The 14806-nt window shown below is 41.0% G+C and overlaps 2 protein-coding genes across 8 annotated transcripts in view; one reads left to right on the top strand and one right to left on the bottom strand.

Moving 5' to 3' along the window:
• LOC121387192 (folylpolyglutamate synthase, mitochondrial-like) overlaps positions 1–14806 on the top strand; it is a 336339-nt gene that overhangs the window by 60132 nt on the left and 261401 nt on the right. The gene's annotated exons all lie outside the window — the stretch shown is intronic.
• Positions 1–14806, bottom strand: part of LOC121387078 (folylpolyglutamate synthase, mitochondrial-like) — a 99915-nt gene that overhangs the window by 15761 nt on the left and 69348 nt on the right. For 4 of the 7 annotated variants that reach the window (XM_041518095.1, XM_041518092.1, XM_041518096.1 and 1 more), the window contains 2 exons: positions 11343–11435; positions 5510–5599 (listed from right to left, as the gene is read on the bottom strand). The exons of 1 other annotated variant lie outside the window; for it this stretch is intronic. In XM_041518095.1, the coding sequence (XP_041374029.1) occupies positions 5510–5599; positions 11343–11435 (183 nt within the window). Of the gene's footprint in view, positions 1–5509; positions 5600–9106; positions 9149–11342; positions 11436–14806 lie in introns of all 7 variants that reach the window. 2 more of the 7 variants (XM_041518093.1, XM_041518094.1) reach the window with 2 other exon arrangements.

Consider the following 14806-nt stretch of genomic DNA (forward strand, 5'->3'; position numbering starts at 1 on the left):
CTGAAACACTCCAGTATATAAACTATAACATTGCAAGAAATAATAGAAAACGTTTTTGACATCACACTGATTTTGTATTTATAATGGAACTACTCTCTACAATATTTATTGTGGTAATGTCGTGGGTAACCATACTGGCACTATAGCACAAAGTATTAATAAGGTGAGAAAATATGAAGAAAGCTGGGGGGGGGGGGGTAAATGAGATAAACTAGTGTGTCTGTTACTTTATAATTGTGATTAATTTTTTTAATACATCACAAGATTATGGGTCACGCTATTTAAAAATCTCAGAGTTGCGCCTGCCAATTAAACCATACCTGTAAATCGCCAATTTTGTTTTTAATTTCCCATTTACGTAACATCGAATTAAGGCAATCGAATACGCCCCTCAATTTAAAACAACTCATGCGTTATACAATATACAGTAAAGCATACAACACTGGGATCACGCGTTTTATATATTTATAACAATTACATAACATATTCCCTGATTAACGAACATATTTTGTTATTTTTATATATTTTAATCAAATAGGTTTGAACGCGTTCGCTCGTTAGATATATTTTAAAACAACTTGTGAAACATAGATGGCGATAAATGGGGGGGGGGGGGGGGGGGGGGGTGGTCAAACATTAAATGTGAGGTCATATATAAATATGAATATATAAACATAATTTAAATTGTTTGTAATCAACTCTGGTCTTATAAAATCAGTTTCTAATGATGTAACGTTATGAGCTACATTCTTGTGATCTGTCGGAGTAAATAAAATACAAAATAATAATAAATAAAAATATTTATTCAAATCCATATTCTGCTTGGGGTTTTCCCCGTCACAACAAGTGCACCATGACTGGTATATCAAAAGCCGTGGTATGTGCTGTCCTATCTGTGGGGAAATGCATATAAACGATTTTTGCTGCTAATGGAAAAATGTAGCGGGTTTCCTTTAAGACTACTAGTAAAAACATGACAAAATGTTTGACATGCAATAACCGATGGTTAATAAACAACAGTGTCTAGTGGTTTCGTTAAATTAAACTTTTTTTTCTTCGTATTTTACGCGAATAAGATTTGTGTGACTCACTGTGTAGGACCGACATCGAATATTGGTACTATCGATTCAACTATGGTAATAAAATGTTAAAATTTTAACATATAATTTAAATTTATAACTGTTAATAAAACAATTATAGACCGGTATTTAAGACTTTTAACAAACAAGTACTCCCACTATTAATTCTGAATAATTATCGGGTGGTAGACGGGTGTCACAGGCCCCCGGTTCCTATTGACATGTAGTTGATAAATGATATACCGGTACAATAGAAAATTATGATATATTTGATCGGCATTATATACGTCCCATTGGCGGGCACCGAGGGCTTCCGTTTTAAGTGTCCTTTTTAAATTCATCACCCACAATGCACAACACTCAACTGTTATGAAAACACAACTCTGGGCATCTTTATTTCAACAATTTCCGATCAACATGTCCCCAAACCCGCATAAAGATCTTGCACTCTTTGGGAGGTCGGATAATTTGCCTTGGACAAAACGAAATTGGCCTTTTTATAATTTTGTGAGGCCCCTCCCCCTTTTATAAAATGCTGTGGATCTGCCCCTGCGTCCAAAATATGGGTATAAACTCAGTTAACCCTAATCGCAAGTCTATAAAACACATCAGTGCAACGTCAGCTATACTGAATGTAACCGGTTGTCAGAGACTACTGTATTTACGCCTGGGTTGTAGCAGGTCCAAAATTCGAGCGATTTCGTCCCTCCAGTAGTCCCAGACTTAGGCTTGTCTTCATTCATGCATTCTTACTTTCACGAGAAAATTTCGGCGTTCGCAAATAGTCCGAGACAACGTCATTGCCTCGATTCATGCATTAGACCCCTGGGCTCGTGGTGGTCATAACCGATACTGACATTTTGCCCACCCTATGTCACACATATGCCTGTGTACATGTTTCAGGTGGATTCCCAGAGATACTGTTTCGGACATGTACAGAGTAATCCCCTTCCCATGACGTCTTGATCTTTGGTTGCTTTGTATCATGTCTACCAGGTTATTTTTCTTATTAAACTTTGAAAATCAATTTCAAGTTGTTGTTTTTTTAATTATATATATATATATATATATATATATATATATATATATATATATATATATATATATATATATATATATATATATACTGTAAACCGTGAAAAACATGCGTGCGTACAAATTTCGCGTCGTTCGCGTCAAACCTTATGTCGCGAAATTAATTCGCACGCACTATTTTCCAGTTTGAAGTGTGCTTAAAGTAATTTGTTTTGTTTTGAAATATTTTATTGAGAATAAAATTCACAGATTCACTCAACAGGCACAGCCTATACACGAGCTCTCCTTGGTGGCGACTAATCGTTAATTGTTTTATGTAACTTCAATCGATGGCAACTAATCGTTTATTTATTTATCTACCAAAAGGTGTTAACAGTTAACAACTGAAGCTGTGAGTTGTGATTCTAATACAGTGAGGTGGGTAGGGCCTAATCCCCTCTATAGACACTGTACCAGGCACAATTGCTTGATGTAGGATAACAGAATATTGATTTACAGACAGTAACTTTATAACAATTACAGTGAGCTGTCTTTATCCACTTTTTTTTTGAGCTGTCAACGGTCGTTCGCGAAATTTACACGTCGCGAACATGCGCTAAGGTATACATTCGCGAAAAAAACACGTCGCAATATTAATACGGTTTACAGTATATATATATATATATATATATATATATATATATATATATATATATATATACTCTTCAAAAGAAGAAACGCAAAACCACATTGTCATAACATTTGGAGAATTGATTTAATTATTGAATGGTGAGTCCGATAATTACCAAATGTTGCAGGATTGTTCACAATTCACTCTAGTCCATTGTGAGTAAGTGATAGGACACACCACCAAGGTCAAGGTCATCTGGAGTCGATACCGGGTGTGGCCTCCGCGTGTGTTGACAACTGCCTGGCACCGCCTGCCCATTGAAGCAACCAGAGTACGGATGACGTCCCGGGGGATGGTGGCCCACTCGGCCTGCAAGGCTGCTGCCAGCTCGGGCAGGGTCTGGGGCTGTGGTTGTCGCTGTCGGAGGCGTCGGTCCAACTCGTCCCATAGATTCTCAATTGGGTTCAAATCCGGTGATGTCGATGGCCAAGGAAGGACATTAATGTTGTTGTTCTGTAGGAAAGCCGTTGTGAGACGTGCTGTGTGAGGCCTGGCGTTGTCATGTTGGAACACTGCGTTGGCGTTGGCCATAACTGGAACGATGTGTGGCCGGAGGATCTGGTCAATGTAGCCCTGTGCATTCAGGTTGCCCTGCACGTGGACCAGGTCAGTTCTGCCAGTGTGTGAGATGGCTGCCCACACCATGACACTACCCCCGCCGAATCTGTCCACTTCCTGCACGCAGTTTGCCGCATAACGTTCACCACGACGCCTATACACGCGACATCTTCCATCATGACGTCGGAGCAGAAATCGGGACTCGTCACTGAACCACACCTGTCTCCATCGCAGTTGAGGCCATTGTCGATGAATCTGGCACCACTGCAGGTGTTAAGATGACACCTCGAACTGGACGTCTGGCACGAATTCCTACCTCACGTAGGCGGTTCCGTACGGTCTGGTCGGATATCCTGCGCAAACCTGGTATTGCTGTGGCTGTGGAGGTGGCAGTAGTCAATCGTTCCCGAAGGTGGCGTACCCGGATGTAGCGGTCCTGCCCGGGGGTAGTGACCCGTGGTCGACCGGATCTAGGGAGGTCACGTGTTGATCCATGTTGCTGGTAACGGTCCCACAGTCTGGAGATGGTGCTTGGGGACACATGGAATGCCCTGGCAACGGCCGTTCTGGATTCGCCTGCGTCTAGTCGGCCGATGGCATTGTTTCTCTGCGGTTCACTGAGACGTGGCATGTCCTGGATTGTCAACTGTCGGCCAGATACAGAGGCCAGCCAAGCGAACACCCTGCACTTTTATACTGTCGGTGTTCATGTTGCACGTGCAGACAACGCACGTGCAGTGGTGACATGGTTTGCACGTGGCTGCGTTTTTGCGAATATTCACATTTTGGAACTTTATTGTACAGTAGCTGTGTTTTATCGAATGTAACCGTGGGAATGTGTTTGGGACATGCAATGACCTTATATTCACAAAGCATGAACCGGTAGGAAACATAAAATCGGAGTTATAACCCATTTGTACCCTTTTGCGTTTCTTTTTTTGAAGAGTATATATATATATATATATATATATATATATATATATATATATATATAAATGTCATACAGATAAAAATAGAAAAAGAAAGACACAGAGAGACGGTCAAGGTTGACTTAAACAGTGCATCAAGACTAGTATATCATAGGCCGTGGTATGTGCTATTCTGTCTATAGGATGGTGTATATAAAAGATCCCCTGCTACTAATGGGCAAATTCTCCCCCTGGTCGAATCGCTGGCCATGCCAGGGGTAAGACCGGGGAGGGGGGGGGGGGGCATGCCTGAACCCCAGTGGATAGAGGCATGTAAAACATGGTCTGAAATCTGAATGGGCAAATGTAGCGGGTTTCCTCTCGAAGACTACATGTCAAAATTACCAAATGTTTGACATCCAATCGCCAAAGATTAATAAATCAATATGCTCTAGTAGTGTCGTTAAACAAAGCAATCGTTTAACTTCATACAGACACATACAGTTAGCTGGACCCACAAACAGACATATACAGAAATATTTATGAACAGATACAGGGACGGACGAACATACACATACATAAAGATGTATGGACAGAGACATATACAGAAGATACGCGATATACGCCAATTAAAAAAATCATTTTTACTGAAAATGAAAAATGGATATATCGCGTTTTGTGCCTGAACTCTTCATATATATATATATATATATATATATATATATATATATATATATATATATATATATATATATACACACACAGAAAGATACGCGGACGCGGACAGATACAGACAGACAGACAGACTGACAGACAGAACAGACAGAAAGACATTACAGACAGAGAGACAGATAGACAGACATATACAAACAAATAGGTGGACAGACAAGCAGACAGGCATATACAAAAGATAGGCGGACAGACAGACAAACATATAAGCAGACATACATACACAGAATATAGGCGGACAGACAGACATATAGAAAATATAGTCAGACGGACAGACAGACAGACAACAGACAGACATACACAGAAGATAGACGGAAAGACAGACAAAGACATACTGACATACACAGAAGATACGTGGAGAGACAGACAAGCAGAAAAACGGGCAAGTATATACAGACATACAAACAAGCAGACAGACACAAAACAAATAGGTGGACAGATAGACAGACAATCAGAAAGACATATACAGAAGATATGCGGACACACAGACAGACACACAGACAGACAGACAAGCAGACAGACTCGCATACTGTGCTCGATTTCCGCTCCGTCTAGAAAGTAGGTCAGTCGAGGACGACAGATCGTCTGAGTTCTGCCGGGCCACGAACACCGGGCCAGTCCTGTAACAGACGAACGGGCTGGGATTTAGCTCGCCCGAGTGCTTGCGTTGCAGGATCCAACCTCCTCGGTGTATCCGTTCAACTGATTTTTTATTCTCCTTTAACGTGGGAGTGGGACGTAGACCAGTTGTAAGTTTTTAAGCACTCGGTTGATGCGCAATCGGACTAGGATCGATTCTCGTCGGTGGGCCCATTGGGCTATTTCTCTTTCCAGCCAGTGTACCACTACTGGTGTACCACTACTGGTATACCAAAAGCCGTAGTATGTGCTATCCCGTCTGTGGAGTGCTGCATATAAAAGATTCCACTAATGGAAAAATGTAGCGGGTTTCCTCTAATGACAGCGTGTCAGAATTACCAATGTTTGACATCCAATAGCCGATAATTAATTAATCAATGTGCTCCAGTGGTGTCGTTAAACAAAGCAAACGTTAACTTTAACTTTGTAACAGACGAACCACACCGTTTTAAAGTACCAGACGCATTTTCAAACCGCGAAAACAGACACGAGTTCGGTCAATCTAAAACCTTACAACACACATGGAAGGAAGGACGGAAATGTTTAATTAACGACGCACTCAACACAAATTTTATTTACGGTTATATGGCGTTGGAATTATGGTGAAGGACCACACAGATATTAAGAGAGGAAACCCGCTGTCGCAACTTCATGGGCTACTCTTTTCGATTAGTAGTAAGGAAACATTTATATGAACCATCCCACAGACAGGATAGTACATACCAAGGTCTTTGTTACACTAGTTGTGGAGCATTGCTTGGAACGAGAACTATCCCCATGGGTCCACCGACGGGGATCGATCCTGGATCGACCGCGCATCAGGCGAGCGCTGTACCTAACTCACATGGATAAAGCTATAATAGAGTGAAAGAAGAGTTTGTGACGTTGGAATCGGAAAATGCCCTTAATAAGCAGAGTACAGCTCATTTACATAACCGTTACTTCTCATAGGTATGTGCATTTCTCAAAATATGAAAAATGTATTTAGTGGTATAAGGAAGGAAGGGAAGAAATGTTTTATTTAACGACGTACTCAAAACATTTTATTTTCGGTTATATGGCGTCAGACATATGATTAAGGACCACACAGATATTGAGAGAGAAACCTGCTGTCGCCACTTCATGGGCTACTCTTTTCGATTTGCAGCAAGGGAACTTTTATATGCACCATCCTACAGATAGGATAGCACGTACTATGGCCTTTGATATACCAGTCGTGGTGCACTGGCTGGAACGAGAAATAGCCCAATAGGCACACCGATGGGGATCAATCCCAGACCGACGTCGTGGTATAAGGTATACCAGGGTGACCATAAACCGTTCCGATGTACGGAATTAAACAATAAAATATACGTGTTACTAACATCTGATTTCGGTTATCAAAAATGGCTTTAATAGTGAAAATAAAAACCCATAGGGTTTAAGAACTGGGATCTGTCTCTTTAACGTGGGTCCGACGCCACATAACCGTAAATAAACTGTGTTGAGTGCGTCGTTAAATAAACCATTTCCTTTAACGTGGGAGTGGGACGTAGACCAGTTGTAAGTTTTTAAGCGCTCGGCTGATGCGCAATTGGACTAGGATCGATCCTCGTCGGTGGGCCCATTGGGCTATTTATCTTTCCAGCCAGTGCACCACGACTGGTATACCAAAAGCCGTAGTATGTGCTATCCCGTCCGTGGAATGCTGCATATAAAAGATTCCACTAATGGAAAAATGTAGCGGGTTTCCTCTCTAAGACTACATCAGAATTACGCCTTTTTTAAGATCCAGTAGCCGATAATTCAAAATTCAACATGCTCTAGTGGTGCCATTACACACAAAAAACCTAACTTTTTTTCAGTTTTAATGAAAATGATCCAAACACTGGAGGCGGGACGTTGCTCAGGAGTAGACAGCTCACCTGACGAGCGACAGAATGTAAGATCGATCGCTCGGCATGGATTCGAGATTTCACGCTTTCCAATCAAAGTTTAAACTTGGCTTTGTTTAACGACAACACCAAAACAAATTGACTTATTTATGACTGGCTATTGGATGTCAAACATTTGGTCATTTTGATATTTTGAGTTAAAGTTTATTTTGCTTTGTTTAATGACACCACTAGAGCACATGATTGATTAAACATCGGCTATTGGATGTCAAACAGTTGGTAATTTTGACATATAGTTGTAGAATTAAAGGTTGGCTTTTTTAACGACATCACTAGAGCACATTGATTTATTAATCATCAGCTATTGGATTTCAAACATCTGGTAATTTTGACATAGTTTTAGAGTTAAAAGTTGTTTGTTTAACGACACCACTAGAGCACATTGGTTTATTAATCATCAGCTATTGGATGTAAAAAATTTGGTAACTTCGACATATAGTCTTAGACATAAAGTTTATGTTGTTTAACGACAACACTAGAGCACATTGATTTAGTAATCATCTACTATCGGATGTTAAACCTGCTACATGCTCCTATTAGTAGCAAGGGATTTTTATAAGCACCATCCCACAGACAGGATAGTACATACCACGGAGTTTGATATACCAGTCGCGGTGCACTGGCTGTGACGAGAATTAGCTCAATGGGCCCACCAACGGGGATCGATCCCAGACCGAAAGCGCATTAGACAAGCGCTTTGCGTATAGGGGAATGTCCGAGTAACTCTCCATTCCTGAAAAATAATGGAAACGATGCCCGCTAGTGCCGAGTCCAATTATTTTTCAGGAATGGAGAGTTACGAGGATATTCTTCTACTTAAAATACACCACTAAATAATCTGTATGCCAATATATGTTAGTATGGAATTTAATACTAGTGATTTTAGTGGGTTAATTAAGTAGGGTTTCATCTCTCCATTGCTGAAAAATAATGGTGCGTTGTGACAATACTGTGGAGTCACAGGTGTATTTTACCAGTGAGCGGGCTACATCCAGCCATCATTTCAATCAGTGTGCCATGACTAGTACACCAACAGCTGCTGTCTGTATATAGGGAATGCTTTGTTTTGAACATTTGGTTCAGCTACAGCTGTTAATGGATTAACAGTTGTTTACCAAATACCTTTTAAATCTTTTTAGAATTGTGTAGCAGTCTGTGAAAATGGCAGAAAATCTCGATACAATACTAAACAGAATACGTATATTGCTACTAATAGAGAAAACAAAAATATAGCGAGTTTCCTCTCCAAGACTTTATGCCAGAATTACCAAAGGTTTGACATCCAATAGCCGATGATTAATTGTTCAATATGATCTAGTGGTGTCGTTAAACAAAACAAATTTTAACCCTACAATACTGTCATGTCTATACTGTAGGAAAAAGGTTTGTTTTGTTTAACGACACCACTGGAGCAAATTGATTTATTAATCATCGGCTACTGTATGTCAAACATTTTGTAATTCTGATATATAGTCTTTGAGAGGAAACCCACTACATTTTTCTATTAGTAGCTAGGGATCTTTTATATGCACCATTCACGGTAATAGCACATACCATGACCTTTGATATACCAGTTGTGGTGCACTGACTGGAATACTGTAAAAAAAAAAAAAAAAAGGCATGTAAAAAGATTGCTTTGATAATAATGGGAAAATGTAGCGGGTTTCCTTTCTAAGACAATATCTCAAATTTACCAAATCTTACAGTTTTACATCCAATAGCCAATGATCAATGTTCTCTAGTGGCGTCGGTAAACAAAACAAACTTTCTAAATATATTTTTAAACACTAAATATATATATATATATATATAGATTATAATGTGCTGAAGTGTTGTTAAATAAATATGATCCAACCTGTCTATAATTAGGGATTAAGGAGGCGAAGTTATAAAAGCGAAACGTATGACCCAATTTTGTTTGGGACACACACAGCACGGTCATCGGGAAGGGATGGTGCCATACAAGCATATATAAGAAGATAGTACCCCCTCCTTCCACCCTAGTTGAAAATCAACTACATATCTAGCCGTCTACCCTACTCTCCATTTGCTGTCACCTTCCGACGCTTACGGTTCTTTAGTAGTGTCAGGGGGCGGGACGTAACCAATTGGTACAGCGTTTGCTCGATGAGCGGTCGGTGTGGGATCGATCCCCGTCGGTGGGCCCATTGGGCTATTTCTCGTTCCAGCCAGTGCACCATAACTGGTAAATCAAAGGCCGTGGTATGTACTACACTGTCTGTGGGATGGTGCATAAAAAAAATCTCTTGCTGCTAATCGAAAAGAGTAGCCCATGAAGTGGCGACAGCGGGTTTCCTCTCTCAATATCTGTGTGGCCCATAACATATGTCTGACGCCATATAACCGTAAAAAAAATGTGTTGAGTGCGTCATTAAAAAAACATGTCTTTATTTACTAGTGCAAAATAAAAATATTTACAGCTCGAAATGATTACAAGACAGCTATAACCAGGTTGTCGACGTGTCTAACTCGTTATATCTGGACTAAACTATACTGTATATATGTATACTGTGTTAATATTCCAACTCGTTATACCAGGACTAAACTATACTGTATATATGTACACTGTGTTAATATTCCAACTCGTTATACCAGGACTAAACTATACTGTATATATGAACACTGTGTTAATATTCAAGCTCGTTATACCAGGACTAAACTATACTGTATATATGTATACTGTGTTAATATTCAAGCTCGTTATATCAGGACTAAACTAAAACTTACCTTCAGTTTCGATGTGTCTAACTCGTTATACCAGGACTAAACTAAAACTTACCTTCAGTTTCGTCAGGACTGAGTCTAACTCGTTATACCAGGACTAAACTAAAACTTACCTTCAGTTTCGATGTGTCTAACTCGTTATACCAGGACCAAACTAAAACGTACCTTCAGTTTGGTCAGGGCTGAGTCTAACTTGTTATACCAGGACTAAACTAAAACGTACCTTCAGTTTCGATGTGTCTAACTCGTTATACCAGGACTAAACTAAAACGTACCTTCAGTTTCGTCAGGGCTGTGTCTAACTCGTTATACCAGGACTAAACTAAAACTTACGTTCAGTTTGGATGTGTCTAACTCGTTATACCAGGACTAAACTAAAACGTACCTTCAGTTTCGATGTGTCTAACTCGTTATACCAGGAGTAAACTAAAACGTACCTTCAGTTTCGTCAGGGCTGAATCTAACTCGTTATACCAGGACTAAACTAAAACGTACCTTCAGTTTTGATGTGTCTAACTCGTTATACCAGGAGTAAACTAAAACGTACCTTCAGTTTCGTCAGGGCTGAATCTAACTCGTTATACCAGGACTAAACTAAAACTTACCTTCAGTTTCGCCAGGGCTGAGTCTAACTCGTTATACCAGGACTAAACTAAAACTTACCTTCAGTTTCGATGAGTCTAACTCGTTATACCAGGACTAAACTAAAACTTACCTTCAGTTTTGATGTGTCTACTTCGTTATACCAGGACCAAACTAAAACGTACCTTCAGTTTCGATGAGTCCAACTCGTTATACCAGGACTAAACTAAAACTTACCTTCAGTTTCATCAGGGCTGAGTCTAACTCGTTATACCAGGACTAAACTAAAACTTACCTTCAGTTTCGCCAGGGATGAGTCTAACTTGTTATACCAGGACCAAACTAAAACGTACCTTCAGTTTCGATGTGTCTAACTCGTTATACCAGGACCAAACTAAAACTTACCTTCAGTTTCGTCAGAGCTGAGTCTAACTTGTTATACCAGGACCAAACTAAAACTTACCTTCAGTTTCGCCAGGGCTGAGTTGATAGACAGCTAACATAGGAATGTCCTTCACACTAGGCACTGACCACACATCATAGACATACTGATTTTCTGCAAAAACGAAAAACCCCAAAGCATTAGTCCTGCATCTCTCGTAATCCTGTATGGAATGTTCTCCTACCGTATTATCTTTACGTTTGACAATACGAGTGTCCTCTAGCTGTAGTGTGTTTATATATGACAATACGAGTGTCCTCTAGCCGTATTCTGTTTATATTTGACAATACGAGTGTCCTCTAGCCGTATTCTGTTTATATGTGACAATACAAGTGTCCCCTAGCCGCATTCTGTTTATAGTGACAATACAAGTGTCCTCTAGCCGTATTCTGTTTATATATGACAATACAAGTGTCCTCTAGCCGTATTATGTTTATATATATAATACGAGTGTTCTGTAGTTGTGTTCTGTTTATATATGACAATACGAGTGTCCTCTGGCTGTATTGTGTTTATATATGACAATACGAGTGTCCTCTAGCCGTATTCTGTTTATATAGCCGTATATTTTTTTTATATATAAATTCATGTATGCCACAGATATTTGATTATGCTGGAATGAACTCGTAACATTACTTATATACTGAACTATCTCGCGAACCCTGTACCTACCAGCCTGTAAACCGATGGCATAACCACTGCGCCACCAAGGCCGGTCTGCTTAGCTTAACTTAGTAACTGGTTTAACCTGTCCATATACCACTAGGGTTTCGAACACGCCTATCCCGAGTCCGGCCTCCGATAGGATCGGGGGTCTGACTCAAGACAGGGATAACCTAACAAATTGGGGAAATTTTGAATATTAACGCCAAAAGGATACAAAGGGGAGAGTTGGAGTTAAAAAGTTTTGGCTGCGCCCTTAAAGAGAAATATCAACATTCCTAACCTATGGGAGATTAAGAGGAAAGGGGCTGCCAATCATATTTTAAACATTGGTTTGACCAGGTGAGGGTCGGGAGGGAGGAGAGGCCGGCCCTACACAAAACCTAAGGCCGAACCGCCTATGCATATAGCCCCAAAGAATGCCCTAACTCCCGGCATCCCATCAACCCTGGCCTGTCTGCAAACATTAAACGCAAATGCGAGACATAGTTATCTGGCAATTAGAATAGTTTTACTTGGTTAAAAACGCTCAATTCTGTTAAACGATATACGGTATACCTAACTGTAATTGACCCAAATCGTTTCCTAAAAAAAAAAACCCACTCAGTTTTGCAGCTAAAAGTTCCTTTTGGTGTTCTCAACCGATTAGATTTTTCTCGTTCCAACCAGTCAAAGACCATGGTATGTGCTTTCTTGTCTGTGGGAAAGTGAACATTATAAAAGGGTCTCCTACTGTATTAGGAACAAAATGTAGTGGGTTTCTTCTGATGACTACGCGTCAGAATTATCAAATGTATGACATGAAATAGCCAATGATTAATTTATCAATGTGCTCTAGTGGTGTCGTTAAACAAAACAGATAAATAATAACGGGATTCCTAACTGAATAAACACAGTCCTATCTCGTGGTCCATTCCTTGACGGTGACGTAGCTTGCATGTCTCAATCTCTCGGATAGGTATGCAGCTGGAGCATCAGCTCCGGGTAAAGTCGCCCAAGATGGACTGGGGCGGGACGTAGCCCAGTGGTATAGCTTTCGATTGATGCGCGGTCGGTCTGGGATCGATCCCCGTTGGTGGACCCATTGGGCTATTTCTCGTTCCAGCCAGTGCACCATAATTGATCTATCAAAGTCCGTGGTATATACTACCCTGTCTGTGGGATGGTGCATATAAAAGATCCCTTGCTGCCCATGGAGTGGCGACAGCCATATGTGTGTGGTCCTTAACCATATGTCTGACGCAATATAACCGTAATTAAAATGTATTGAGTGCGTCGTTAAATAAAACATTTCTTTCTTTCTTTCGATGACATATCTGTGTCCGCTCCGCATCCGTGTCCGTATATATATATATATCACACACACACACACACACACACACACACACACACACACCACACACACACACACACACACACACACACACACACACACACACACAGGGGATATTATTTCGAAATCTGAGGGAATTATATTTGCGTTCCATTGACGCATACAGGGACATGAATGCGGACACGGACAGAGATCACGTATGAATGGAAGACTAGCTGAATGGTCTGCAGCGTCAGATTTAGGAAAACATGTGTAAGAACACGGCACGAAGCATTGTGATCTTGAACTTTAAGTTCATTTGTACAATCTAATTAAAATTAGCTCCACTATTACATGTGGATCTAACACCAGCCATTTGGAGCTCATGTCCACCAATCAAAACCTTACTTGCAGAATCCTGCCAGTGATTTAAAAGTAACAACAATGCGTAGTCCCCAATATCCAGGTAACATTTCGTCTGTAAATAATAATTTAAATATTCACCATGTCATGTCATGTCATAGGGTTTTACGTGCACATTCAGAACAAGCTGTTGTAGCGCACGCCTGTCGTGGGCACAAGAGCCGGCCTTGGCCGGCTCCTCCGTCCATGACAGGAACGGGGGGGGGAGGGGAGAGGAGGGACCGCCTGCACTGGCAGGTGCAAGTGAGCACCAGCAGCCCGATCAAATCGGAGGAGAGAAGAGTGGGTAGCAGTGGTGAGTGGGAGGGTAAAGGTAGATGAAGGAGCAGAGGTAGGGGTGTAGGTAGCGGAGATATGGGTGTGGGAAGTGACAGTGGGAGCAGGAGGGGGGTGGGTGGGTGAAGCGATGAGGGGAAGATCAGCAGAGGCTGAAGGAATGGCAGTAGGAGTGGGGGAGGTGACAGCAGTAGCGGGGGGGGGGGGGGTGCTAGTGGAAGAGAGCTTGAAAGTAGAAGAAGTAGTACTGGCAGTGGTATTGGAACGTTTTAGTATCTTGGGTGCTTCAGCAGATTTTTTGTCTGGTATAGCTTTCTTAGTTGGCTGTGCTATCTTTTTTGTTTTATTCTTGATAAAGGTTGCTGCTGTTGGATATTTGATAGTTTTGGTGGGTCTCCAGACTTTCCTTTTGTTTGCACGTTTGTTAACTACTGCTTTAAAGGGGGTTATGGCGGCTGTCTTGTTGATAGTATCAGTGCGGGGTCCTAGACTAAATTTGTTACCAGGCTTGTTAAGACTTTTTGCACTTATCAAGTTAACCATATTTGGTGTTTGGTTGTCCGATTTGACAGTTGGCTTTGCGGCGGACGTCGTGGCTTCGATGGGATCCGCCACGGTCATCTGATTATCAATTTTGACAGATGACATCACGGCGGACGTCGTGCCTTCAGTTGAATCCGCCGAAATCAGCTGTTTGCTAACATTGACAGGTATCTTTGTACCGGGCGTCGTCACGGTCTTGCCTTCAGTTAAGTCTGCCTGTTTTCCTGTGTTTACTGGTGCATGGTTATTCGTTTGTACGGCCTGATCT

The sequence above is a fragment of the Gigantopelta aegis genome, chromosome 13, assembly GCF_016097555.1.
Source record: "Gigantopelta aegis isolate Gae_Host chromosome 13, Gae_host_genome, whole genome shotgun sequence".
Classification (NCBI taxonomy): Eukaryota; Metazoa; Mollusca; class Gastropoda; order Neomphalida; family Peltospiridae; genus Gigantopelta; species Gigantopelta aegis.